Raw genomic sequence first — 27483 nt, forward strand, 5'->3', positions numbered from 1 at the left:
ATTATTATTAAAAGCTGAGTGTTTTGCATTTAAGTCTCCCATGATAATTACTTTCTTCTCCTGGAGAAGAATCTTTTGGAAAAGAGAAATGGAAGGAATTACACCAGGAGGACAGTAAATTGACGTCAGGAGTATACTAGAGTCAGGGCAGGGTTTGATTCTTGCAGTTATATATTCATTGCTTTGGACTTGATCTGGGCTTAGTGAGATAATGGTCTCATCGTAGGCAATTGTTTTTTTAATGAGCAGGGCCACTCCTCCACCTTTCCCCTGAGGTCTGTCTTTTCTTAAAATGTCATAGCCTGGTATGGAGAAGTCTATGAGTGGGGAGAGAAACGTTTCATTTATTGAAGCTGCATGAACATCATTTTCCTGTAGGATGTGGAGAAGCTCTTCTTTGTTTGATCTGATTCCCCTTATGTTTATATGTAAAATATTAAGTTGGTGCATATACAATAAAGGAATAAATGAGTTAACTGTTTACTGAAGATGCTTCTCAAGGCATTTCCAAATGGCTTCATATTGTTTTTTATCCTGGCATAGAGTCTTGAGGTCATTTTGCAGAGCAGGGCATTGTGTCAGGGGTTGAGGAGTTTTTTGGCTGGGATGAAGACGAGGGAGAGGCTGGTCCTTGGAGAAACCATTGAGCTGAATCATGGACAGGTAGGTAGGACATTGCTTGGAGGCAGCAGAGTGATTGCCACTGCAGTTGGCACAATTAGGTTCGTGTTTTGGTCTTTCACATGATTTATGTGAGTGACCTGCCCCACATCTGACACATTTAGTTTCATTTTTACATTGCTGGGCTGTATGAAAGAAACCTTGACAATTAAAACATTGCTTTATCTTGGTTGTTGTGAAAGCTTTTTCCACACGGTAGTGGAAAAGATCCATGAAGAATCCTTCGCTGAGGAGTTTGACAGAGTCTTCAGAGTTGGAGAGATGAACTCTGATGAAGGTTGTTGGTTGTTCAGTTTTCCTACTTATGATGCGGTGAGCTTTCTGAATTGGGATGCCTTGGTGGTTCAGTTCCTCTTTGATTTGTTCAATAGTGATATTTGGGGATGGTCCTTTGATAACAACTTGTTTGGTAGTTTGGTTTGACTCTGTCTTGCTTTGATGGTTTGCCAGTTTTACGCTGAGGTTGGTGCTTTTGAATGCATCATCAGGCCATGGAGCCAGGAGCTGGTTCACTGAGCTTGGATCTTTTGGGAAAACCAGCAGCCCTCCTCTCTGCAAATTGACCAGCTTTTGGACTTTGATTGTTGGTTTGCATCTCATTATCTCCTTTGCAATGTCCTTTTCATTTTTGAAAACGGTTCTGTTGATGTTGTCTATGATTATTGGTGGGGGTGAGTTGATCCGTTCCTGTGATCTTCCAGGTGGTGTGTTTGTTTTGGGGCTTGTACTGGGTCTGAGTCGTTTCTTTGGGTTTTGTACCAGTATAAAGTCCTGGTCATCGTGATTTTCTGTCGCAATTTGTGCGTATGTTTTGTGTCTACAAACTGCAGCTGGATTATTTTCATTTAGTAATAAATTATTCATTCTTGTCAATGTTTGTTGCAGCTCTGGCACAAATGGAGCAAGTGGTGTCTTTTGGATGTGTAGACTTAGGTCTTTGAATAGGGTTTGAATTTGTCCAAAGATGGTTTTCAAAATCTCCTCTGATTTATTGTCGCGGTCCAAGCTGTGGCTGACCAGAGGTGGGTCTGGGGCACTTGTTGATCTTTCCATTTGCTCGATATTTTGTAGAGCATTTTCAATAAAATTATCCAGGCTCTGGTTGGGATCTTGGTGGAGGTCAGCAGAAATGAGAGGTGGTTTGGGTTTAATGCTTTGTTGCGGCTTTGGCTTTGTTTGTTTGGATGAATCAACAGCTTGTTTGTGTTTGGTTTGATTTGTTCTGGAGTCAAAGGCTTTTGACCACACTGTTTTCCTCTGATCAGGTGTCAGTGTTTTTGAGACTTGCTTGGTTGCCATTATGATAAATATTTCAATATCTCAAAGTAATAATAAAAGTATGCTAAGATAATTAAATGCAGAACAATATGAATATAGAGTAATGAAGTTTCAATATCTCAGATTAAAAGTTAGAATAGAAGTCTGTTGAAATAATTAAAAGGGGCAATGTGGATAAAATGAGGCACAATAAGTATCAATAATAATAATTAAGTGTTGTGTTTATATATACTTTAAAAGGCGGAGTTGGAGTTGTAATTAAACATTTCCAGTATATAAAAGTACAGTTGTGCCCATCTGAGAAGGAGCAGTAGCCAGGAGGAAAACAGAGTAGAATAAATCAACTAATAATAATAAAAAATTCTGGTGAGTTGGTGAGAGTGAAAGTGAATTATTTTTAAACAGGTGATTGGGTGACTTTTTCCCGAAGTGAAAATGACAGCACCTGAGGATTAACGCGCCTTACCACTGGCAAGGCAAGTTAGTGAGAAGATGTGGTCCAGCCGTCCTCCTCCCCTGCTGCTGCTCCCCTGCAGCTAAACGTCTGCGTATCAGTGCAGATATAGAGCTGGTAGCTCAAACAGCACGCAATTGGATCAATGACATTTAGTCTTTTTTACATCGAAAAACTTGCGGAGTTTCACAAGCACGTTCGCAAGCACTGCCGAAGTGAGTCGTGAGAAACAACAACGTCAGTAGACAGTCAATGTGCACAGTCAAGAATGATGTCCGCTGTCTACACACACCAAAAACATCGCAACACCCCTCATTTAAATGTTCACTGAGGACGTGATAGAAAATAGAGGCGGGTCTATTCTTCTTTGTCCTTTCATGGCGGTTGATGAGTCACTCTTTGGCAGCGCCACCTGCTGGACTGAAGTCTAGTTTCAACAGTCATGATGTGACTGTAACTCAGTAATGTCGCTGTCTTGTTGAGACAAATATTGACAGAGTTCTGTAGGGTAGATGGACAATGAACGTATGCTTACTTCAAGATGAAGTCCTTTTTTGAAATCAGTGTTGGTAGCATAGACACAATAACAACTGTATGGAAGGCCTCCAAAGCCTACATACGGGGAAAGATTATAGCACAAGCATCTAAAAAGAAGAAAGAGAGTATGAAAAAAATAAAGCAGCTGGAATTTGAGATAAAAAATCTAGAACTAAAAATATCAGAACACTTTTCAGATAAGCTATACCAAGATATATGTAAATTAAAGTTCCAATTACAGGAAATTTATAACAAAAAAGAAGAGTATGCACTGTTTAGACTTAGGACAGCTTTTTATGAACAGGGGGAAAAGACAAGAAAATTACTTGCCAGACAGCTTAAACAACAAAATTCATCCAATGTAATAACAGCAATTAAAAAGGGAGATACAGCGGTCTCCTCAGCGAAAGAAATAAATGAAGTTCTGTATGGGTTTTATGAAGAGTTATATACTTCATCAATTAATGTTGATCATGAGGAGATCAGTGTGTTTCTCTCCGAACTGGATTTGCCCAAACTTTCCTCTGAACAGGCAGAATCCTTAGATGATCCAGTGTCTGAAAACGAAGTCAGGACTGCTATTTTAGCCATGAAGACAGGGAAATCACCCAGTTTGGATGGATTCCTGGCCGAATATTATAAAGAATATATTAATGTTTTGGCTCCAATATTGCAAGAAGTGTATAGTGAGGCCTTTGAATTAGGAGTCCTTCCCCAAACCTTTAACGAGGCATTAATATCATTAATACCCCAAACAGGTAGGGATACAACAGATCCTCCCAATCAGTGCATTTGATCAATCTAGATTGTAAAATATTAACTAAAATCTTGGCTTTACGTTTAGAAAAAGTGCTGCAGAGAATCATCAATCCCGATCAAGTGGGATTTATGAAACACAGGTCAGCTACTGACAACATGAGAGGATTATTGCATTTAATGTTTGAATCGACCAGCTAAAGATCCTATCATTGGCATCCTTACATGCTGAAAAGGCATTTGATAGGTTTGAGTGGGAGTTTTTATTTACCACTTTAACTCATTTTGGATTTGGACCCAGTTTTTGCAAATGGATCAAAATTAATATAAAATTCTCTCTCTCTGTCTCTCTGTCTCTCTGTCTCTGTCTCTCTCTGTTTCTCTCTGTCTCTCTCTCTCTCTCTCTCTCCGTCTCTGTCTCTGTCTCTGTCTCTCTCTCTCTCTCTCTCTCTCTCTCTCTCTCTCTCTCTCTCTCTCTCCTCACTGACTGTCCCTTCACTTCCCTGTCGTTTCCTTTCTGTCTGTTGGTTGTTAGAATCAGGACAAAGTGGAATTAGAGCCCAAAGTTCAGTTTGCAACAACGAAAAGCAAAGAGGAACCGAAGTAAGTAACATGTTGTGTCTGTGTGTCAGTCACCTCTGCTCCGTGTCAGGACCATGGACAGCACAGCTGTCAGGCTGCTACACACAACAGCTCACAGAGCATAGTGTTAATTAATGTTCACAAATTATAATGTAATGTGTGAATAAACTCACAACATTGGAATATTTTCACTATTATTATTATTTGAGGAGCATCATGTTTTAGAGCTGCCCTCAAATGTTCCAGATTAGACTTTCAGGGGAGTTGATGATCTTTTCAGGTGAGCCGAGCTCCTCTTAGCTTCCCCGTAATTAGAAGCATGTTCTTACCTTACCTCTTAATGAAAACCAAGTCCTGTCCAGTCCAACTGCATCTTTTGACCCTCTGAAGCTGTGTGTGTCCTGAGTGTTCTAAAGGCTCCCTGTTATATATGGTTCTAACCAGGTTCTAGAATGTTGACGAGTCATCAGAGGAACATCATCAGAGGAAGTCTGTGACGTCACAGAGGCTGCACACACACACACACACACACACACACACACACACACACACACTTGAGTACAATCAAAAACAAAAAGGGGCAGATATACATTTATTATGTGGTACTTTTCACCTGGATAAAAACAATCCAACATTAAAAACCTCCCTGGAATTATTTCTCTCTTTCTAATTATAATCTCCTGTCGTCACCATTACTGACTTTTGTTTGAATGAAAGAGGGAGAACTTGCTTGTTCTTGTTACAAAGCGCGTCTAGATGACGTATTTCCAGGATGTATCTTTAATAAGACGTTATAGAAAACAGCACAAAACTCTTTTCCTCATCAGATGTTTGTTGTAGGTTTATATATTCTTGTTGATATGGTTCATATGTCAGATTCAGGTTTAACTATGTGACGTTATTCTTTTGGTTGTTTATTCTAATATAAACAGGCGCGCGCTGATCTTTATCTTTACACGCGTCTCGTGTATCCAGAGAAGCAGCCCGATGAAAATTTGATCCCGCGTTTAAGACCGGAAGTGAAACAAGAAAGTGAATTTAAAATGACTGAAATTTGTATCGTGACAAAATGTTGTCGATTTTAACTCACTTTCTTCCATGTGACAATCAGCCTGTTATTTGCAAAGAATAAACCTGCTTCTAGTTTCCGATGACAAGCTGCACATCAACATCCACTGCTAATGAAATGTACTAAATAAATGAAGACAAACAGCAGAGGAAGAGTGTCTTCAGAGAGACAGAGTGAGGACATGTGACAGCAAACCTCAGTCCAGAGGATTTTGTCCCTCCAGCGCACAATTTGCATCTTCCTTGTTAAATAATGTGAAGTATTTGTACACGCAGGTGTCAGACGTGGTGTTGTGTGTCTCATTCAGATGGTAGATCCACAAGTTAGTGTCTTAATGATGAGAGATGTTTGAATTGATGACACTCTGTGATTGTTAAGTGATGAATTAAAGCGCTTTGTGTCCTCGACCCGTACCCCCAACTTTAACTTTGTAAGCCAACGACCCCTCATAGATGGGACCTATGGTAGAAGGCAGTAAAGTAAGATTTAACAATAAGCTGCCTTTTTATTTTCTTAATTGATAGGTAAGGAAATCTACTGAGTTAATTAATATACTTCACAAATATTGTCTGAACACAATTTAGTTTTTCATGTGAATATATAATCACACTTCATATAACTAACAAATCAAAACTTCACCTCACTGACAGAACTAATGTCAGTCGCAAAAGCATTGTGTGACTTTTTTAGGAGAACATTGTTGAAGTAATTGAAGGTGTTGAAGCTTGGAGCAGCAGAGGAAGAGTGTCTTCAGAGAGAGTGAGGTGGCTCTTAAAAGAGCCGTTGTGTTTGTGGAGCAGCAGCAGATAGTTTAAGCTCTCTCTCCGCGGATGCGACGGGCCAGCTGGATGTCTTTGGGCATGATGGTGACTCTCTTGGCGTGGATGGCGCACAGGTTGGTGTCCTCAAAGAGTCCGACCAGGTAAGCCTCGCTGGCCTCCTGCAGAGCCATGACAGCGGAGCTCTGGAAGCGCAGGTCGGTCTTGAAATCCTGAGCGATCTCTCTGACCAGGCGCTGGAAGGGCAGCTTGCGGATGAGCAGCTCGGTGGATTTCTGGTAGCGACGGATCTCTCTCAGAGCCACGGTACCGGGCCTGTAACGATGAGGCTTCTTGACGCCGCCGGTGGCCGGGGCGCTCTTACGGGCAGCCTTGGTGGCCAGCTGCTTCCTGGGAGCTTTGCCTCCGGTGGATTTACGAGCGGTCTGCTTGGTTCTTGCCATCGTTCCTTCTTTCTCTCGACAGAAATATGAAAAGTAAAGACACGAGACACGCTGCTCTTAAACTGTGGGACCGGCTGGGATCATGACGCTGCTTCAGACCTCCGCCTCCTGATTGGTGAGAGGCTCCTCTTGGAGCTCAGCACCGACAGGAGGGGCGACCCACCGCCCGAATCTCCGCTGCTGATTGGAGACAAATGTGTTCAAAAAGTCCGCCACAATCCAGAGCGGTCGACCTCTGCTGGAGGCTCTGCTGTGGTTGGTCTGACGGACCCCAGACCCCGTCCGCGCGCGCTCCCTGAGCATATAATTGGGGTTTGACTGTCTGGTCTTCAGTTTCTGTTAGTCTCGACTTCGGAAAGTATCCAACAATGAGCGGACGAGGAAAGACCGGTGGTAAAGCCAGAGCTAAGGCAAAGACCCGCTCCTCTCGTGCTGGGCTCCAGTTCCCAGTCGGCCGTGTTCACAGGCTGCTGAGGAAGGGCAACTATGCGGAGCGTGTGGGTGCCGGCGCCCCCGTCTACCTGGCGGCCGTGCTGGAGTACCTGACCGCTGAGATCCTGGAGTTGGCTGGAAACGCTGCCCGCGACAACAAGAAGACCCGTATCATCCCCCGTCACCTGCAGCTGGCTGTCCGCAACGACGAGGAGCTCAACAAACTCCTGGGTGGAGTCACCATCGCTCAGGGCGGCGTGCTGCCCAACATCCAGGCTGTTCTGCTGCCCAAGAAGACCGAGAAGCCCGCCAAGAAGTAAAGCTGCTGGATCCTCAACCAGACCCCAAAACGGCTCTTTTCAGAGCCACACACTCTCCTCATAAAGAGCTCTGTCTTATGTCTCATGCACACAAACACACTGGAACTCTCACCATGTCTTACTAATGTTGTGGAACTCTGAAAATCATTTACAACCACAGTGGCTTTTCACCACACATCATCTTCATTAAGCTGCAGGAGTTTACAACAACTTTCTTTTCATTTCCTCTCGCAGTAGCGGCTGTTCTCTCCGCCATCGATCAAGTAACGCCAACTATCCGTCATTTAACAGTCCAGTCAGTGAAAACACCAACTGTTACAATTATTACTAAAATGACAAATCAAACACAACAGACAACAACACGTTTTCTCTGAGGGAAACTACATTACAGTCCACAACTGTCAGTGCGTCATGACGCGGAGTTAAAGTACAGTAGATAATACAGTCATCACTCACAACATGTTGAACAACACAACATGAAGAAATTCAACATTTCAAATGTTTCACTCTCTGCTCTGTAAATCACTTTGTAACTTTCTTGTGACAAGCGCTTCTTCAACTTTTGCAATATATTAAAAAAAACACGCATTTAGCCTTTTTTTCTTTTTGTCACACTTACTTGACACTAAAATAAACCTACAAAAAATAATGGTAAATCAGTCATTATTTTTATGATATAAAAAGTGGCCTTTAACGTGTGATTTTTGAGATATATCCTTTGTCTCAAACAGAGATATCTCAAAGAAAGACTGAATCATTTTAAAATTGAATATTGATCTAATAAAAACCGCCCATTTTAGTGAAATGTATCATATGTTGTAAGAACTATTAGTATTTTATGTCTGTTTTCATAAAAAGAACAGCTGTCCCTTTGGGTCACCCTCATTTCCACCACACTGGATAAAATGCAGATTCAGGGAGGAAAAGACATACTGTGATGGAAATGACGATGTCAGTGTTATAAATGTGTTTTATTTGGGTTCTACAACTACAAATATTTCATGTTCAGTTAAAAAGTTCAGTCAAACACTTAATTAGCTCTGTTGTGGACCATGAAGGAAGGAGAAGAAGAAACCCTAAAAAGTACATTTAAAATTCATTTTATAATCCATTTGATCTCACTTTCATTTAAAACCTATGAAGACAGGAGTTTCACTCTGAACTTAAAAACTTTTTAAAACTTTGTAAAAAGTTGTTTGATTTCATTTTGAAGTTCAACTCATAGATCATAATGTTAGTTTCAAATAGTTGCCTTTTAAACACATGGAATTTAAAATGGGGATTATTTTCATAATCCACAAATTTATCTGTTCCTTTTCTTTTTTTGATGAATCGATTAATAAATGTTTGTTGTGAAAAATATGGATCAGTGTTTCTCAGAGCGCAGAATGACGTCCTCAAATGTCTTGTTTTGTTCACAGCCCAAAGATATTCAGCTTAATGTCATAAAGGAGTAAAGAAAGCAGAAAATATTCACATTTAAGAAACTGAAATCACAGAATTTGGACTTATTTTCTCAAAAATTTACTCCTACAGACTTGATTAATTGTTGCAGCTATAATTTCCAGATGTGTACATCTAAAAATGACAAACTGTCTTTGTTTATTTTAATTGTTTTCTATTGTACTTGTAGTAAGTCCAATCTATACAATTAGCTTGTATGTTTCAGAACATAAAAGTCCATTTTCAATGAATTTTCTGTCACCTGATTGAATGTGCATTAATGGTTTAAGTTTAGTTAACAAAGTTCACTTTGAAAATGGATATTATTTTATGTCAGAAATAATCAAAGTCAACATTGTTCAACAATGTTGTTTGTCACATGTCATTTCTAACACATGTGGTCTTTTCCATCACATCATCTCCATGACAACACATATTTTGAAGGAAAATTCATAAGAAATAACACAATAATTCTGAAATTGTTTATGTTTTTTTTTAAATTGAGCAGTTAATGTTACAAAAAATCGCGCGCGCACACGCAAAAGAAAACAGACAGGTTGGAAAGTCAGCAGGTTTTTAATGGAAACACAAAACATGATGTGAAAACAAACAAACAAACAAAACAATACTGTCTAAAATGGCAAGAATAGGGACATAAAAATAATAAAATAGATGATGCAGCATTAAAATTGTGAATAAGAAATAACTTTACAAATGAGGTTAATATTTTTATTTAATCTGTTTGTTTTTAGAATTTAGTTTTAAGTTGTTAAACATTTCTTAGTTTGTGTAAATCAGTGATAACAGAAAAAAAAAACACTTTACAGATTTATACTGAATGATTAATATGAATTTAATCTAAATCATATCATGAATGATGATCTGCTCTATATATGCTGAGTTATTCTGAGATGTTTGAAGAAAATTTGAAGAAAACAGCCACAGTGAGCAGCTCTGATACAAGTCTGGCACCAGAAGCCTCGGCCATCATCAGTGTGTTTGCTGCTACCAGAATAACTTGACTTTCTTACAAAGTGATGATCAACAGATGCTTGTTTTTACTTGGAGTCTGTGAACAAACACGTGGAGCAGCTGAAAACGGCTTTTGATGGAGCTCGGATGGATTTTCAAACATTTTAGGAGAGAAATGAGTGAGAAAAGTGTCTGAGCAGCGCTGGACGCGGCGGTGAATGTGTGAGTTTTAGAGGCTCCTCAAAGAAAAAGCAGAGAGCATCAGAGCTCTGCATGACGTCAATATGAAGAGACACAAGTCCACTATCGACTCCTTCACTGTCAGTCTTCAGAACTTGTCCCACATTTAGTCTGGACTCTTTTATCGATGAAGAGAAAACACAAGTGACACGACATTCACACCGCTCAGAGGAGCCACGGGCACCTGGACTGAGTCTCCACGGTTCTCATGGTGTGTTTAAGTGCAGCCTCCGGCTCTGGACTCTTCATAGTCCAGTCAGACTCGTGTTGTCGTGATCAGGATCAGATCATTGAGAGAGAAAATGGCAGAAGTAGCTCCAGCTCCAGCCGCCGCCGCTCCGGCTAAAGCAGCCAAGAAGAAGACTCCCAAACCGAAGAGGACTGGTCCCAGCGTCAGTGAACTCATCGTCAAAGCTGTGGCCGCATCCAAGGAGCGGAGCGGCGTGTCCGCGGCCGCCCTCAAGAAGATTCTGGCTGCCGGAGGCTACGATGTGGACAAGAACAAGGCCCGCGTCAAGACCGCCATCAAGAAGCTGGTGGTTAAGGGAACTCTGGTCCAGACCAAGGGGACCGGGGCCTCCGGCTCCTTCAAGATGAGCAAGAAGGCGGCTGAGCCGAAAAAAGTCAAGAAGCCTGCAGCCAAGAAACCCGCTGCTAAAGCCAAGAAGGCCGCAGCCAAGAAACCCGCGGCGGCTAAAAAACCCAAGACCGTAAAGAAGACAGCAGCCGCTAAGAAGTCTCCGGCGAAGGCCAAGAAACCCGCGGCGGCCAAGAAAGCAGCCAAGAGCCCCAAGAAGGCCACCAAGAGCCCCAAAAAGGCCACCAAGAGCCCCAAGAAGGCCCCCGCAGCCAAGAAAGCCCCCGCTAAGAAGGCTGCCAAGCCTAAAGTCAAGAAGGCAGCACCCAAGAAGAAGTGAGCTGTCATCACTTTAAACAAACTTTCACACAAAAGGCTCTTCTAAGAGCCACCACGTCATCATTAAAGAGCCTCTTCCTCTTTTTATTGTCAACAACAAACATTAGGATATTAATTATACGACTTGACGTTTAAAAGCACGTTAAAGGCATCCATCCGGGGGCGCGCGCGTATTAATCACTTCACTTGTCTCCACTTAACATTCATGTCTTGTTATAAACAGTTATAGTGCATTATTAAGGTAAATATTTACTGAACCTCGTGATGAAATGATACTACAGCAGAATAAATAACACGATCAAGACTCAAAGTCACAACATTTCGGTCTAACATATATGAGCTCATTACAATTGTGGTCTTTTATTCAACATCTTCTCACTCGTGACTGGATTATCTACTCTACTTTGATCCCACGGAAGTTTCTCCGTCATGACGCACTCAAAGTTCACCAGAGAAAACGTCCTGCTGTCTCTTCCCCGCACTTTCTAATATGAATACACTCGCTGAAATATTATTCCAGAAACAGATGATTAGTTTGCTTTAATGACTTTTCTGGATGTTTTCAACATCCAATAGTCACCATGTTTTCCCTCTGTCATTTTGTCCATAATGAATTACCGTCTGCAGTCAAGTCACTGCAGTGCTTTAAATAAAATAAAAATAAAGATTTAAATGTGCCTCTTTATTTCAGAAATGAAGTTCAGGTCAGCAAAATAACGAACAAGTGCAGGAGAGGAAATGAAGTCAGTGCACCTTAACAGACACCAGAGTGGAACCCTGAGATTCTCTCAACAAATTAACAACATTTTGAATTTACAGAAGAAAATCAACAATGAGTCAAATTCACTATAAATCTGCCTGGAGAAATACAGAGGAAGAATAAACAACATGTAGACCTTCAGACAAACAGCTGTCGACTCTTTCAAAAACACTTCTACAACTACACAAAAAATAACTAACAAGGAAAAGAACTCGGTGCATTTTAGCAGCAACCAGAATAGACACCCGAATTTCCTTTCAACAAATTAAGAAAACGTTACAGGATAAAATCCGTCAGGAGTCAAATTCATCAAAATGCGGCAGAGGAAGGAAAACATTTTTCATGGCGTTTTTTTTTCGAGTAGGGAAGAGTTGGGCATCTTGTCACATGGCTACGTTGACACAAGTTATATCTCCAAAACCACCGTTGACAAGTCATTTTTCTCTTGACGTGCAATAAATGTGATCTGAGGTGAGAACAATTTTCAGAATTTTCAATCACATTATGTAATATTTATGTAATAAACCTTTAATAAATCAGTGCAGTCAATTATATTGTTTTTATACAGTATAGTGCATATAGTGTGTATTTTGATACCTAAATTCAAGTCATATATTAAAGTTACTTTGTGATATAACGAGCAACAACACATGTAACTCTGAGGCAAGTTGTCTCAGTGACTTTGCTGCAAATGGTTACATGTCACAATTTTCCCCAGTGTGCAGATCTGACCACAGCCCTGAAGAAACTGACTCTGTTAGCTGCTACAGTTGATTATTATTAGTTTTAATCATATTCACTTACTGAAAATATCAGTGAGTTTAAGTCACATTTTAGTCTCTTGTTTTTGATGATTTAGTTGTTTTGGTGGTTTTTGTTCAAAACTGTTTATTCTTCATCCTTAAAACTAAAGTTCTTTCATACATGTGGATCTTAAATCAGCAAACTTCCTCTCATTGTTACATCTATCACCAGCTCATGTTTCAACCCACCCCAGCGGTGGGGCAGGTTGTAAGAATGGACCTGCTCATATGTCACATTAACACACATAATCTGTGATTGTGTAGGAGACGTCCAATAGAGTTTTATATGTAGTAGACACATCTGAGCGCTGTGCATCAAAGCTTGAGAGATCGAGCAACAACAACCACTGACTTACTGATGGTCAAACAAAAGGTGTCACTAACAACCCCGGTCTCCCCTATTACATACAAATACATGCATCGGTGATGACAGGATGCTTCTTTACTTCTGGAGGGGCTTTAGAGGGTCTCTCTGTTCCTGCACATGCGCAGTCTGGAGCACAAGTCAGCCAATCCCGTGTGAGTAACAGCCCACTACTCTTCACCTCATGCACATACATATAGAGCCTCTTGATCGCTCTCAAGTCACTCGTTTGACCAGTTTGGTTGGAAACGAAAATGCCTGAACCAGCGAAAGCACCGAAGAAGGGCTCAAAGAAAGCCGTCTCTAAAGCCACCAAGAGCGGCAAGAAGAGGAAGAGGACCAGGAAGGAGAGCTACGCCATCTACGTGTACAAGGTTCTGAAGCAGGTCCACCCCGACACCGGCATCTCCTCCAAGGCCATGGGCATCATGAACTCGTTTGTGAGCGACATCTTTGAGCGCATCGCCGGTGAGGCCTCCCGTCTGGCTCACTACAACAAGCGCTCCACCATCACCTCCAGGGAGATCCAGACCGCCGTCCGCCTGCTGCTGCCCGGTGAGCTGGCCAAGCACGCCGTGTCTGAGGGAACAAAGGCTGTGACCAAGTACACCAGCTCCAAGTAAACCCGCTACACTCACTCACTCACTCCAACAACACAAAGGTCCTTTTTAGGACCACACAACACTTCAACTGAGAGCGGAGCTCCTGATTCTTTCGTGTCTTCATCACATGTTGGATTTAACTGAGAATGAATCGAGTTTGATGGATTTAACGATTTTTTTTTTTTTTCTTTCTAAGTGAAGAAAATGTATATCAATTTTATCGCAACCAAATACAACGAAATTGATTAATTGAAATAATCTAGTCTACATGAACACTGAATAAATAAACTCCGTGGTTATTTATTTATTTTTAAATTGATTAACTTTCGTGTCTTCGTCAGGTTTTAAAATGTTTGACGGTTTTAATGATTTTCTTCAAGTTTGTACAGTTTCGGAAGATATCCCAAACATTACAACTTAAACTGAACAAATAAATCCCATTGGCTCTGGCTCACAACATTTCTTCACTTTGTCACAACAGATTTTTACCCACCATTAATTTTCACAGCATAATCACTATTTCACACAGTGAAAACAATTATTGGTTGCCTCGCAATATTGTAATTACTCTTAAAACCTTTATAACCCCATATTGTTCGTTTATTGTTTAATGTGAGGTAAATACGATGTAAAACATGAATTAAATTGATTAATAAATATATAATGTTTCTTAAAAAAAAATTACCCTTTTCTGCTACAAAGTCTACATTTTTATTAAATTCAGATTTGGTGGTGGTACCTTGCCTGTAGGAGGAAGAAGGAAGAAGCACCCTTGAGGACCCCACTTTTATATTATATATATATATATATATATATATATATATATATATATATATATATATATATATATATATATATATATATATATATATATATCATTTTGCGTTTTCAAAATCTGAGATAACATTGTGACAATGTAAGTCATAATAATAATAGTTTATTCAGGTGAGTTTATTAATTGAGTGTATAGCAGTATAATACCCACTTTGTTCATTAATCATACCATAAACTGAAATCCCTTGTTTAATCTGAATATATACGGAATAAAAATGATATACAATATTTCTACATCAAAATTTAACATTACCTTTTTACCAGCAATATTATTTTTCACATTTACTGTTCATGCAGTGTGTGTGTTGTGTTTCTCTTACGGGTCGAGGACACGGAGCGCTTTAATTCATCACTTAACAATCACAAAGTGTCATCAATTCAAACACCTCTCATCATTAAGACACTAACTTGTGGATCTACCATCTGAATGAGACACACAACACCACGTCTGACACCTGCGTGTAGAAATACTTCACATTATTTAACAAGGAAGATGCAAATTGTGCGCTGGAGGGACAAAATCCTCTGGACTGAGGTTTGCTGTCACATGTCCTCACTCTGTCTCTCTGAAGACACTCTTCCTCTGCTGTTTGTCTTCATTTATTTAGTACATTTCATTAGCAGTGGATGTTGATGTGCAGCTTGTCATCGGAAACTAGAAGCAGGTTTATTCTTTGCAAATAACAGGCTGATTGTCACATGGAAGAAAGTAAGTTCTCAAGTGTGTGTCTGTGTGTCAGCCTCTGTGACGTCACACACTTCCTTTGAAGATGTTCCTTTGATGACGCATCAACATTCTAGAACCTGGTTAGAACCATATATAACAGGGAGCCTTTAGAACACTCAGGACACACACAGCTTCAGAGGGTCAAAAGATGCAGTTGGACTGGACAGGACTTGGTTTTCATTAAGAGGTAAGGTAAGAACATGCTTCTAATTACGGGGAAGCTAAGAGGAGCTCGGCTCACCTGAAAAGATCATCAACTCCCCTGAAAGTCTAATCTGGAACATTTGAGGGCAGCTCTAAAACATGATGCTCCTCAAATAATAATAATAGAGAAAATATTCCAATGTTGTGAGTTTATTCACACATTACATTATAATTTGTGAACATTAATTAACACTATGCTCTGTGAGCTGTTGTGTGTAGCAGCCTGACAGCTGTGCTGTCCATGGTCCTGACACGGAGCAGAGGTGACTGACACACAGACACAACATGTTACTTACTTCGGTTCCTCTTTGCTTTTCGTTGTTGCAAACTGAACTTTGGGCTCTAATTCCACTTTGTCCTGATTCTAACAACCAACAGACAGAAAGGAAACGAGAGAGAGAGAGAGAGAGAGAGAGAGAGAGAGAGAGAGAGAGAGAGACTGTGACCACTATTCAGCTGTGCTTGAAGCTGTTGTCCTGTGAGCTGCCTATCAAACAAGCTGATGACTCTCAGAAACTTGTCTTGTGGTTCTGTTGTGGATTTGGGTCTGCCAGACCTCTTCCTGACAGAGTTTCCCCCAGTTTCTGAGTGCCTTTTGATGGTGAAGGAAACTGTATTCACTGATACCTTGACTTTCTCCACTATTTCTCTAGGAAAGACCTACATTTTTAAGTGTTATGATGGTCTGTCTCTCTTCCATTGTTAATTGCCTTTTCTCACCATTTTTTATAGCAACACACTACTTTCTGCAGTACAATACTGTTCAAATAATGCTCATGAGGGTATGGTACCTCAGTGTGTTCAAATACTACTTTACTACTGCAGACAGAGGGGGTTGTAAGGAAACACGACTGCATTCCTTTGCAGTGACTGGATTAGGCATAACCAATGTATTGCTAAATGATGTAAAACAGTCAAAAACTGAGGACCAAAAGATATTCAGGAATGGACAGGTCCAGAACACATGTCCCAGAGAGACTGGAGTATAATGGCATCTGAGGCAATCTGGATGAACAGATGGGTCAATTTTGGCCAACTTGTCATTTGAGTAATGTAACTGGTGGAATAATTTAAACTATATTAAACTGAACCTCATGCAGAAAGATGAGGAATTGATTAGTGTGATAGTAGAGTCTCACTGTTCACCTGAGACTGATTCATCTAAATCCAGTTCCCAAACAGTCCTGGTGCTGTTCCATGTGGGAGCATTTAGTTTAATCTCAGAGTAACGAGTAATCTCAGAGTAACGCGAGTCATCATTACTTGGGATGTTACTGAATGATAATAAATACTGCTGAGGAACAGCATCATTCAGCTCGTGTTACTCTGACTCTGAACAGCCTGTACATCATAAACTGCAGTGATATTAGCATATTACCAACATAATATCAAACATCTCATTAACCTTGAATGTATTTTTCCTGTGTATTATTTCTTCAGAGACTTGTTGAAGACCCTGGAGGAGCACAGGCAGCTCACCACTCAGCTCATGAGGAGGCAGACAGGACTGTTTGATGCCCTGATGATGCATCAGTTCAGACATGGTGCCCCACCTTTTACCAGGGTATCATGGTGTACTTGTGGTAACTGTAGGAACATGTTGAGGGGTTTTGGTTGACAACAGGGAGTATCGTTACACAGCCTGTAGGCATTTTATTTTTTGGCTACATGGCTCTTTAGTGCAGGGAAACTGACTTTTCATCAGCAGCTGCTGTGTTTGGAGCATCAGGGACAAGTTCGCGTGTCCTTCCAGGCCCTCTGGAGTGTCAATACAGGACCACAAGTACTCACTAACCTGTGTATATAACATCAGGGAATCAAACAACATTTTTATTTGTTCTAGATTATATAAATTATTTATATATTGCAGAGTATGTTCCATATTTTCATATTTTTCTGCTAATATTACATGTATAGTTTATTATTTAGTCCATTATTTGTAATTCAATGTTACATTGAATTGTAAGTGCAATTAATAAATGATGATAATTAGATTTACCTGCTGTATTTATTACAATTATATACATATAAATATGTACTTTTATATGAAGTTCTTTCCTGCAGTGTTGGTACATTTTCATGACCACTTCAGGCTTCACTAATGTATATTACCATTACAGGGGTCAAAGATTAATCTAAAAAAAAAAAAAAAAAAAAAACACACACAAAAAACACCACTGACAAAAATGACAATATAAATTATTTATATAAACAGTCTTGGTCATCCCTGTCAGTCTTGATAATACAAGAAGAAATGCTGTCTGATAATCATAAACCTCCAGCTTTTAGTGTTCAGACAAACATTTCTGCAGCTTGTTCTGTCTTCATCAGAGTTGCTTTGATAAAGACAGAAGAAGCTGATGAGACATTTGTCTTTTTGAACTGAAGACTAAAAGCTGTGAGTTTATCATTCTGTGTTCCTAACTGAGAATCACCCTGTTTGAGCTACTTATTACATGACATTTGTTGTTTACATGTTGATATTATTAGGCTATTATTTATTTGGCTGAAATGTGGACAATAAATATAAAAAAAAAGTTGATCATCATGTACATGATTTATTTTTTGCAGTGATATACATATAAACATGCTTGCAATTATACAGTAATCATAACAATACTTCCCTGCAATGTCTGTAAATGTACATTTGTACTTCAGGTTACACTGATGTGTATTAGCCTTACAGAGGACAGCTGTACCTCACAGTTTGGAATGAAAAGATAACTATAAAAAAGAACACTGCTTTGTGTTGTGAATAGAAGGAGAAATGTTGGTGTACAATCATAACTTGCAGCTTTTAGTCAACAAACACAAACATTTTGACAACTTATTCTGTCCTCATCAGAGCTGACTTGGATAAAGACAGAAGAAGCTGTTGAGACATTTGTCTGTTTGAACACTAAAAGTTGTGAGTTTCTGGAGGTTATCGTTGAGCTCCAGCTCTTTCATCCTGTGGTCCTCCCTGAGAAACACACTGATTCAGCTTTTTGTTGTTGGATGAAACACGGTGACTTCCTGTCTAATTCATTCCAAATCAGCAGCTGTACTGAGTGTCCGTCCTGTTGAAGACAGTGTCAAGATGCATTTAGTCAGAATATTATTTGGTTTTATGCAGTGTGGAAATACTAATATTTCACCAAAAGTATAATTTACAGGGCAGGTTAATATTCCACATTAAAGGCAAATAAATGTGTCACTTACATAGACCTCTCCTGACTTGTGTCTGCACCAGTTCTGGTGTGGCAGATCCATGCATGGGGGGCACCAAAGTGAACCTTCTGGGGTCATCTGGTCCAAGGCTCCTCCATCGTGGCATCCCAAATGACTTACAGTACTTACTTTCAGCTAGTTGAGGAGAATGGACTGTCCTTCTACCTTTGCTGCCATTAGGAGAGAAACAAAATATACAGTGATGTCATACAGGAGTATTAAACTATATTCTATGAAGATGTTAGTATGCAGATTTTCATCCCAAACAAAAACCACACCTGATGATTCAGTTGATTAGCAGCCATCATCCAGATATGAGGCACTAATTAGTGAAAACAAGTTTTGATTTTTTTCTTATTTTGCTTTGATGAAAACTTACATACTCTTAGCCAACAATGGTTAAATACCCCTGATGTAATATACAGTAACTTTATGACTATATCTAACATCATTATAGGCAAGTAATACAAGTAATATAGTAATAAAAAAAATAACCACAGCATTTTCTAAACCTGACGCATATGGAGATATAACATTAAACAAACTATTAATGAAAAACCTATTAATAAGTGCTGTTAGGTTGATAATCAGACCTGTGAGGACAGCACTGTTAATTCATTGTGATGACTAACCTGTCTGTGCCAGTAGAAGCAGCGTCGATAAAGCTGCAGCTGAGACATGAAAAGGTTTTCTCTTCATAGGAGGTGATGTTACAGGACGTTTGTCATAGCTCCAGAAACATAAAGAAAATACGAGCTACGTGACACAGTCACACACACCTGTAACACATCCTGTTACATCCGACGGTGCAGAGAGGAATGGCTCACCTGGACAAACATAACCACACTAAATTATAGCTATAACTCATAAACCAGCAGTCAGCTACAGTCACATTAGCTCTACACATTTATAGACAATAACTTCGAGCAGCCGTGAGCTAATCTCTGTTACACCACCGGATATTTCAGCTCCTGATCATACTTTTGAAACAACATGCAAAATTACGATCGTGGTAACAAACATATTATCGACAGAAACACAGGACGAACACGTTACTTGTGTGAATAATTAGCGTTATGTCCGTGGCCATGTTATATCGTTAGCTAAAGCTATCTCATCATAAAGTGAAATTACGTGTGTAGGATGAATTACCTGTCCAGCAGAAAAGAGGCAACTTCGGTGTTGCTGTGAAAACAGTTCCTCATCAGTGATTTCCATGTGGTAAACGCCACACCGATGTTAGTCCTTGTTTTCTGTCGTCTCCTCTCACGCTGCCGTTTGTTTTCTTCATGTTTTCACTTCTTTGAGAAACAAGAGTTCACAGTCTGCTTCTTTTTCTTGTGGTAAATAACAACTATGATCATCCACTGGTCAAAACTGTGGCTGTCAGCCTTGAGAAAACAAGATAGTTTGCCAGTAAACGTCGCTGTCTGTCCTCCTCTTCGTCGCCCGTATTTACGCTGCGGAGTTTACGTAACGCGTCCGCTCTGCGCAGCCGCAGAAAACATGGTTAAAGGCCACCCGACAGTATGTAACTATAAATGGCTATTTAACGTAAAGCAAACAAAGATTATGAGTATAAGTTGATTGATAATAATAAATAGCATACTTATGTATAATATATTCCATTTATGTCAATAAATTCCCGTAATTATTACACACTGATCCTTTAAATGATAGTTTAAAAGATAAGAGTACTGATGAAGGACTTGAGCTCTTGACAGAGTGAGTGTGTGGTCCTTAAAAGGACCTTTGGTTTTTTTCTCTAAAGACACAGAATGAGCGCTTTAACCTCCGAAGCCGTACAGAGTGCGTCCCTGTCTCTTCAGAGCATACACCACATCCATGGCGGTCACCGTCTTTCTCTTGGCGTGCTCGGTGTAGGTGACGGCATCACGGATGACGTTCTCCAGGAAGACCTTCAACACACCGCGGGTCTCCTCGTAGATCAGACCGGAGATGCGCTTCACTCCACCACGGCGAGCCAGACGGCGGATAGCGGGCTTGGTGATTCCCTGGATGTTATCACGGAGAACTTTACGGTGACGCTTAGCGCCTCCTTTACCCAGTCCTTTTCCTCCCTTTCCTCTGCCAGACATTTCGTTCGCTTTTTCTTTCACAGACTGAATCGAGTCTGCTGCTTGAGGACAGACAGTCTGTATTTCTAGACTTTCTGAGGACCTGATAGAGAGCAGATGGAGGGAGTTTCACTGGGCGGTGACTCAGTGGTCATTCCTGCATTTTTAACAGCTGAAAGTGAAAATTGTTCCTTTTGATTTTCTTGATTAGAAAATTATTACATTTTAAAAGAGAATATTGTCCAGATGAAGTGACAGTGACACTGATACTGACTGTGGTTTTACTTCATTTTTACTGATAATCTACAGTTACCTACAATAAGCAGCTTAAATATTATTCATAGTAAAATCAGACTTAGTGAAGTTCTTTAAAATACTACAATCATCATTCAGTGTTTCATGATTTAACATTTAATTCCACACACAGCAGTTATAAATGATCCATACAGGTGGTGATATACTGACATTAATAAACATTTAGAAGTAAAACCTTCTTCATTCAAAAAAGACAAAAAACAAACAACAAAGAAAAGGAAAACAGCAAGAAAATACATCAAGCCAAAATTCAATTTTATAAAAAGCCATCACAGCTCCTGAACAAAATGTAAATATCCCATCTGAAGTATTAATCATTATTATTTTTAAAAAGATGTGATAAATGAATATGATCATTACATTTAGATTAAAGTCCACTGAAAAAATCAAGACAGGAGATTAAAAAAGAAAGAATAAAAAAGAGAAAGAAAGAAGAGAAGGTTTTAAAGAGCTCATTATCTTTCTTCTATTTCATGGCTCCAAAACAAAGTTTTCACATATTCAAAACACTTTTTAGGATGATTAAATTATTAAGAAGTGAGAGGGTTTAAAGACAAAGAAACAGCCACCTATCAACAGCCTGCATTTATGAATCTTTTTACTTTGAAATCCTGATCTGTACCTGCATTACATTTGTTCTTCTGGACATTTCTTGCACAGAAAAATATACAAGTGGTTGTACCTGTGCTTCATGTGACCATCTAAAAGTTGTTTACTTTGTCAAATCAAACATGGTCACACTTAATATTTTATGAGTTTATTTGTGAGCAACTTCTTCAAAGTTTGACCATATCTGAACAAGTTTCCAGTCAGATTATTTTTTACATCATATTCACATTCACAACTTTATTGATAATGATAGATATGATGCATGGTGGGTAAATTCATTGAAAAAAAAATATACAGACAGTTGTGATAAAGTGAGGAGTTATCAGGATCAGGAATATCACTGACATTATTTCAAAATAAATGTTTGTGCAACATGGTGAGATTGTGAGGAAGATGGGGTTAATTTCTTGGAATAGAATTTGTAAAAAAACAAACAAACATGAAAATCACAGACTATCATAAATTCTTTTTACAATTAAATACTTGATATCAAAGTGGTTATTAGACTGTTGTACACTGAAAACACTCAATTATGATATATTATTACTATATTGTTAGTTATTTTCTTATTTAATTTAATATTGAGTAGTAAAGTAAATCTGGGGTGGGGCATTAAGTTGTTTTTATTCTCCTCTGCCCCACAGAATCTGAATTTATTTATTCATTTAATTTCAACTTAATTTCGTTGTATTTCATTGCAATAACGTTTAAGATAATATAAAATTATATATAACTTTAATCATTGAAAAGACAAATGGATTGGTAACATGACTTAGTGAAGAGATAATAGTGAGTAAAGGTTTTATTGGAATGAGAATTATTTGTTCAACAAAAGGTGTAAGGTTTAGGAAATAACCTTCCAGAAAGACAACAAATGGTTTCACTAACATAATAATAATAATCGTTAAATCCATCATACGAAAGAAGACACGAAAGAATCAGGAGCTCCGCTCTCAGTTGAAGTGTTGTGTGGTCCTAAAAAGGACCTTTGTGTTGTTGGAGTGAGTGAGTGAGTGTAGCGGGTTTACTTGGAGCTGGTGTACTTGGTCACAGCCTTTGTTCCCTCAGACACGGCGTGCTTGGCCAGCTCACCGGGCAGCAGCAGGCGGACGGCGGTCTGGATCTCCCTGGAGGTGATGGTGGAGCGCTTGTTGTAGTGAGCCAGACGGGAGGCCTCACCGGCGATGCGCTCAAAGATGTCGCTCACAAACGAGTTCATGATGCCCATGGCCTTGGAGGAGATGCCGGTGTCGGGGTGGACCTGCTTCAGAACCTTGTACACGTAGATGGCGTAGCTCTCCTTCCTGGTCCTCTTCCTCTTCTTGCCGCTCTTGGTGGCTTTAGAGACGGCTTTCTTTGAGCCCTTCTTCGGTGCTTTCGCTGGTTCAGGCATTTTCGTTTCCAACCAAACTGGTCAAACGAGTGACTTGAGAGCGATCAAGAGGCTCTATATGTATGTGCATGAGGTGAAGAGTAGTGGGCTGTTACTCACACAGGATTGGCTGACTTGTGCTCGACACTGCGCATGTGCCAGAACAGAGAGACCCTCTAAAGCCCCTCCAGAAGTAAAGAAGCATCCTGTCATCACCGATGCATGTATTTGTACATAATAGGGGAGACCGGGGTTGTTAGTGACACTTTTTGTTTGACCATCAGTCAGTCAGTGGTTGTTGGTGCTCGATCTCTCAAGCTTTGATGCACAGCGCTCAGATGTGTCTACTACATATAAAACTCTATTGGACGTCTCCTACACAATCACAGATTATGTGTGTTAATGTGACACATGAGCAGGTCCATTCTTACAACCTGCCCCACCGCTGGGGTGGGTTGAAACATGAGCTGGTGATAGATGTAACAATGAGAGGAAGTTTGCTGATTTAAGATCCACATGTATGAAAGAATTTTATTTTTAAGGATGAAGAATAAACAGTTTTGAACAAAAAGCACAAAAAACAACTAAAGCATCAAAAACAAGAGACTAAAATGTGACTTAAACTCACTAACACTTTCAGTAAGTGAATATGATTAAAACTAATAATAATCAACTGTAGCAGCTAACAGAGTCAGTTTCTTCAGGGCTGTGGTCAGATCTGCACACTGGGGAAAATTGTGACATGTAACCATTTGCAGCAAAGTCACTGAGACAACTTGCCTCAGTTACATGTGTTGTTGCTCGCTATATCACAAAGTAGCTTTAATATATGACTTGAATTTAGGTATCAAAATACACACTTACTCTGCACTATACTGTATAAAAACAATATCATTGACTGCACTGATTTATGAAAGGTTTATTACATAAATATTTCATTTTAGTTCATTTTTTTTAGGTGATTGAAAATTCTGAAAATTGTTCTCACCTCAGATCACATTTATTGCACGTCAAGAGAAAAATGACTTGTCAACGGTGTTTTTGGAGATATAACGTCTGTCAACGTAGCCATGTGACAAGATGCCCAACTCTCCCCTTCTCGAAAAAAAAAAACGCCATGAAAAATGTTTTCCTTCCTCTGCCGCATTTTGATGAATTTGACTCCTGACGGATTTTATCCTGTAACGTTTTCTTCATTTGTTGAAAGGAAATTCGGGTGTCTATTCTGGTTGCTGCTAAAATGCACCGAGTTCTTTTCCTTGTTAGTTATTTTTTGTGTAGTTGTAGAAGTGTTTTTGAAAGAGTCGACAGCTGTTTGTCTGAAGGTCTACATGTTGTTTATTCTTCCTCTGTATTTCTCCAGGCAGATTTATAGTGAATTTGACTCATTGTTGATTTTCTTCTGTAAATTCAAAATGTTGTTAATTTGTTGAGAGAATCTCAGGGTTCCACTCTGGTGTCTGTTAAGGTGCACTGACTTCATTTCCTCTCCTGCGCTTGTTCGTTATTTTGCTGACCTGAACTTCATTTCTGAAATAAACAGGCAAGAAAATAGAGCACATTTAAATCTTTATTTTTATTTCATTTAAAGCGCTGCAGTGACTTGACTGCAGACGGTAATTCATTATGGACAAAATGACAGAGGGAAAACATGGTGACTATTGGATGTTGAAAACATCCAGAAAAGTCATTAAAGCAAACTAATCATCTGTTTCTGGAATAATATTTCAGCGAGTGTATTCATATTAGAAAGTGCGGGGAAGAGACAGCAGGACGTTTTCTCTGGTGAACTTTGAGTGCGTCATGACGGAGAAACTTCCGTGGGATCAAAGTAGAGTAGATAATCCAGTCACGAGTGAGAAGATGTTGAATTAAAGACCACAATTGTAATGAGCTCATATATGTTAGACCTATTTAAGTGTAATTAAGTGTTTGAACATTTTAACTGAACATGAAATATTTGTAGTTGTAGAACCCAAATAAAACACATTTATAACACTGACATCATCATTTCCATCACAGTATGTCTTTTCCTCCCTGAATCTGCATTTTATCCAGTGTGGTGGAAATGAGGGTGACACAAAGGGACAGCTGTTCTTTTTATGAAAAAAGACATAAAATACTAATAGTTCTTACAACACATGATACATTTCACTAAAATGGGCGGTTTTTATTAGATCAATATTCAATTTAAAAATTATGCAGAGTTGGATGTCTTTGAGACAAAAAAAAATCACACGTGAAAGGCCACTTTTTATATCATAAAAATAATGACTGATTTACCATTATTTTTTGTAGGTTTATTTTAATGTCAAGTAAGTGTGATGAAAAGAAAAAATGCTAAATGCGTGTTTTTTTTAATATATTGCAAAAGTTGAAGAAGCGCTTGTCACAAGAAAGTTACAAAGTGATTTACAGAGCAGAGAGTGAAACATTTGAAATATTGAATTTCTTCATGTTGTGTTGTTCAACATGTTGTGAGTGATGACTGTATTATCTACTGTACTTTAACTCCGCGTCATGACGCACTGACAGTTGTGGACTGTAATGTAGTTTCCCTCAGAGAAAACATGTTGTCTGTTGTGTTTGATTTGTCATTTTAGTAATAATTGTAACAGTTGGTGTTTTCACTGACTGGACTGTTAAATGACGGATAGTTGGCGTTACTTGATCGATGGCGGAGAGAACAGCCGCTACTGCGAGAGGAAATGAAAAGAAAGTTGTTGTAAACTCCTGCAGCTTAATGAAGATGATGTGTGGTGAAAAGCCACTGTGGTTGTAAATGATTTTCAGAGTTCCACAACATTAGTAAGACATGGTGAGAGTTCCAGTGTGTTTGTGTGCATGAGACATAAGACAGAGCTCTTTATGAGGAGAGTGTGTGGCTCTGAAAAGAGCCGTTTTGGGGTCTGGTTGAGGATCCAGCAGCTTTACTTCTTGGCGGGCTTCTCGGTCTTCTTGGGCAGCAGAACAGCCTGGATGTTGGGCAGCACGCCGCCCTGAGCGATGGTGACTCCACCCAGGAGTTTGTTGAGCTCCTCGTCGTTGCGGACAGCCAGCTGCAGGTGACGGGGGATGATACGGGTCTTCTTGTTGTCGCGGGCAGCGTTTCCAGCCAACTCCAGGATCTCAGCGGTCAGGTACTCCAGCACGGCCGCCAGGTAGACGGGGGCGCCGGCACCCACACGCTCCGCATAGTTGCCCTTCCTCAGCAGCCTGTGAACACGACCGACTGGGAACTGGAGCCCAGCACGAGAGGAGCGGGTCTTTGCCTTAGCTCTGGCTTTACCACCGGTCTTTCCTCGTCCGCTCATTGTTGGATACTTTCCGAAGTCGAGACTAACAGAAACTGAAGACCAGACAGTCAAACCCCAATTATATGCTCAGGGAGCGCGCGCGGACGGGGTCTGGGGTCCGTCAGACCAACCACAGCAGAGCCTCCAGCAGAGGTCGACCGCTCTGGATTGTGGCGGACTTTTTGAACACATTTGTCTCCAATCAGCAGCGGAGATTCGGGCGGTGGGTCGCCCCTCCTGTCGGTGCTGAGCTCCAAGAGGAGCCTCTCACCAATCAGGAGGCGGAGGTCTGAAGCAGCGTCATGATCCCAGCCGGTCCCACAGTTTAAGAGCAGCGTGTCTCGTGTCTTTACTTTTCATACTTCTGTCGAGAGAAAGAAGGAACGATGGCAAGAACCAAGCAGACCGCTCGTAAATCCACCGGAGGCAAAGCTCCCAGGAAGCAGCTGGCCACCAAGGCTGCCCGTAAGAGCGCCCCGGCCACCGGCGGCGTCAAGAAGCCTCATCGTTACAGGCCCGGTACCGTGGCTCTGAGAGAGATCCGTCGCTACCAGAAATCCACCGAGCTGCTCATCCGCAAGCTGCCCTTCCAGCGCCTGGTCAGAGAGATCGCTCAGGATTTCAAGACCGACCTGCGCTTCCAGAGCTCCGCTGTCATGGCTCTGCAGGAGGCCAGCGAGGCTTACCTGGTCGGACTCTTTGAGGACACCAACCTGTGCGCCATCCACGCCAAGAGAGTCACCATCATGCCCAAAGACATCCAGCTGGCCCGTCGCATCCGCGGAGAGAGAGCTTAAACTATCTGCTGCTGCTCCACAAACACAACGGCTCTTTTAAGAGCCACCTCACTCTCTCTGAAGACACTCTTCCTCTGCTGCTCCGAGCTTTAACACCTTCAGTTACTTCAATTATAACTCCCCCAAAAATAAAATATCACTATTATAACAATAATAATTATCTGAAAATGTTTTTCCGACAAATGTGTTTAGTCCCCGCAGTGAAATATTTCATTTGTTGGTTATATCATATTATTACATATTCACAGGAATTACTAAGTGGTGTTTTAACAATATTTGTGAAACATTCTAATTAGGTTTTCATATTAAGAAAAAAATAGAATCATCGCAGCAGCAGGAAAAATGTCCTTGTAATATAGCCATACACTAATGAAAGTATTTGACAGCAAAATAAAATAGTAATGGCACGTGCAATATTACTTTTCACATTTACTGTTCATGCAGTGTGTGTGTGTGTGTTGTGTTTCTCTTACGGGTCGAGGACACGGAGCGCTTTAATTCATCACTTAACAATCACAAAGTGTCATCAATTCAAACACCTCTCATCATTAAGACACTAACTTGTGGATCTACCATCTGAATGAGACACACAACACCACGTCTGACACCT

The 27483-nt window shown here is 40.1% G+C and overlaps 7 protein-coding genes and 1 pseudogene across 7 annotated transcripts; 4 read left to right on the top strand and 4 right to left on the bottom strand.

Moving 5' to 3' along the window:
- Window positions 1-6121: 6121 nt before the first annotated feature.
- LOC146330802 (histone H3) lies at window positions 6122-6595 on the bottom strand. Its single transcript, XM_084714314.1, has one exon. It carries the CDS (start codon window positions 6577-6579, stop codon window positions 6169-6171), a length of 411 nt encoding a protein of 136 aa, XP_084570440.1. The 5' UTR covers window positions 6580-6595; the 3' UTR covers window positions 6122-6168.
- A 322-nt stretch (window positions 6596-6917) lies between these two features.
- LOC146330803 (histone H2A-like) lies at window positions 6918-7381 on the top strand. Its single transcript, XM_084747388.1, has one exon. It carries the CDS (start codon window positions 6948-6950, stop codon window positions 7329-7331), a length of 384 nt encoding a protein of 127 aa, XP_084603514.1. The 5' UTR covers window positions 6918-6947; the 3' UTR covers window positions 7332-7381.
- Window positions 7382-9435: 2054 nt separating this feature from the next.
- Window positions 9436-10957, top strand: LOC146330804 (histone H1 pseudogene; annotated as a pseudogene).
- Window positions 10958-13071: 2114 nt separating this feature from the next.
- Window positions 13072-13495, top strand: LOC146330805 (histone H2B 3-like). The gene has a single exon (XM_084714320.1). It carries the CDS (start codon window positions 13084-13086, stop codon window positions 13450-13452), a length of 369 nt encoding a protein of 122 aa, XP_084570446.1. The 5' UTR covers window positions 13072-13083; the 3' UTR covers window positions 13453-13495.
- A 6644-nt stretch (window positions 13496-20139) lies between these two features.
- Window positions 20140-20572, bottom strand: LOC146330806 (histone H4). Its single transcript, XM_084714327.1, has one exon. The coding sequence runs from the start codon at window positions 20503-20505 to the stop codon at window positions 20194-20196; it is 312 nt and encodes a 103-aa protein (XP_084570453.1). The 5' UTR covers window positions 20506-20572; the 3' UTR covers window positions 20140-20193.
- A 1822-nt stretch (window positions 20573-22394) lies between these two features.
- On the bottom strand, window positions 22395-22828 carry LOC146330807 (histone H2B 3-like). Its single transcript, XM_084714329.1, has one exon. The coding sequence runs from the start codon at window positions 22799-22801 to the stop codon at window positions 22433-22435; it is 369 nt and encodes a 122-aa protein (XP_084570455.1). The 5' UTR covers window positions 22802-22828; the 3' UTR covers window positions 22395-22432.
- A 2832-nt stretch (window positions 22829-25660) lies between these two features.
- LOC146330808 (histone H2A-like) lies at window positions 25661-26129 on the bottom strand. Its single transcript, XM_084747446.1, has one exon. The coding sequence runs from the start codon at window positions 26092-26094 to the stop codon at window positions 25711-25713; it is 384 nt and encodes a 127-aa protein (XP_084603572.1). The 5' UTR covers window positions 26095-26129; the 3' UTR covers window positions 25661-25710.
- A 290-nt stretch (window positions 26130-26419) lies between these two features.
- On the top strand, window positions 26420-26920 carry LOC146330809 (histone H3). Its single transcript, XM_084747228.1, has one exon. It carries the CDS (start codon window positions 26463-26465, stop codon window positions 26871-26873), a length of 411 nt encoding a protein of 136 aa, XP_084603354.1. The 5' UTR covers window positions 26420-26462; the 3' UTR covers window positions 26874-26920.
- The last annotated feature ends 563 nt before the right edge of the window (window positions 26921-27483 follow it).

This window comes from Lutjanus erythropterus, chromosome 3 (genome assembly GCF_056507025.1).
Source record: "Lutjanus erythropterus isolate fLutEry1 chromosome 3, fLutEry1.hap2, whole genome shotgun sequence".
Taxonomy (NCBI): domain Eukaryota; kingdom Metazoa; phylum Chordata; class Actinopteri; order Lutjaniformes; family Lutjanidae; genus Lutjanus; species Lutjanus erythropterus.

Coding starts and splice junctions, on each gene's coding strand:
- LOC146330805 (XM_084714320.1), top strand. CDS start 13,084: ATGCCTGAACCAGCGAAAGCACCGAAGAAGGGCTCAAAGAAAGCCGTC.
- LOC146330806 (XM_084714327.1), bottom strand. CDS start 20,505: ATGTCTGGCAGAGGAAAGGGAGGAAAAGGACTGGGTAAAGGAGGCGCT.
- LOC146330807 (XM_084714329.1), bottom strand. CDS start 22,801: ATGCCTGAACCAGCGAAAGCACCGAAGAAGGGCTCAAAGAAAGCCGTC.
- LOC146330809 (XM_084747228.1), top strand. CDS start 26,463: ATGGCAAGAACCAAGCAGACCGCTCGTAAATCCACCGGAGGCAAAGCT.
- LOC146330808 (XM_084747446.1), bottom strand. CDS start 26,094: ATGAGCGGACGAGGAAAGACCGGTGGTAAAGCCAGAGCTAAGGCAAAG.
- LOC146330803 (XM_084747388.1), top strand. CDS start 6,948: ATGAGCGGACGAGGAAAGACCGGTGGTAAAGCCAGAGCTAAGGCAAAG.
- LOC146330802 (XM_084714314.1), bottom strand. CDS start 6,579: ATGGCAAGAACCAAGCAGACCGCTCGTAAATCCACCGGAGGCAAAGCT.